The sequence below is a fragment of the Centroberyx affinis genome, unplaced genomic scaffold (genome assembly GCF_046629955.1).
Source record: "Centroberyx affinis isolate AG114_WGS23_722 - 3 ecotype Tasmania unplaced genomic scaffold, CSIRO-AGI_Caff_v1 ptg008273l_1, whole genome shotgun sequence".
NCBI lineage: Eukaryota > Metazoa > Chordata > Actinopteri > Beryciformes > Berycidae > Centroberyx > Centroberyx affinis.
Window position 1 is genome coordinate 45001 of NW_027284116.1, and position 555 is coordinate 45555.

Here is a 555-nt window from a genome sequence, read left to right on the forward strand (position 1 = left end):
GAGAGACAGACAGACAGACAGACAGATAGACAGACAGACAGGTAGATACCGTAGCCGTTGGATGGATGTTCTCCCAGTATAGCCTGACGCTGCCTCCCTTTCCCCCGCTCTGCAACACACACACACACACACACACACACACAGAGTCCTTAGCCAAATGAGAGCTGACAGCAAGGTTGTTGCCAATGGCACCATCACACACACACATACACACACACACACACACACAACACACACACACACACACACACACACACCATCAGCAGTATAGCTACACAGTGACTAAACACACACAACCATTTTTAGCAGAGTAATGGAGACGGGCAAAACACACACACACACTTCTGCTGTGTGTGTGTGTGTGTGTGTGTGTGTGTGTGTGTGTGTGTGTGTGTGTGTGTGTGTGTGTGTGAGTTTGACATGGTCGACCTGTTCCGGTCCAGAGTGACAGCCCGGGTTCGGAGAGTCTGACCCAAATAAGGCGAGAGACGCAGGAGGTGAAACCAAAGCGCTCCCTCCAGATAATCCTCCACAGCAGGAAAATCTATTTTAGCC

The 555-nt window shown here is 50.5% G+C and overlaps 1 protein-coding gene across 1 annotated transcript in view; it reads right to left on the reverse strand.

The window, feature by feature from the left end:
• Positions 1 to 109, reverse strand: part of LOC139640067 (heterogeneous nuclear ribonucleoprotein L-like) — a gene marked incomplete at its 5' end in the record, with an annotated part of 10377 nt that extends 10268 nt beyond the window's left edge. The window contains one exon of the mRNA XM_071514229.1: positions 50 to 109. Coding sequence (XP_071370330.1) covers positions 50 to 109 — 60 coding nt within the window. The remainder of the gene's footprint in view (positions 1 to 49) is intronic.
• Between the last annotated feature and the right edge of the window lie 446 nt (positions 110 to 555).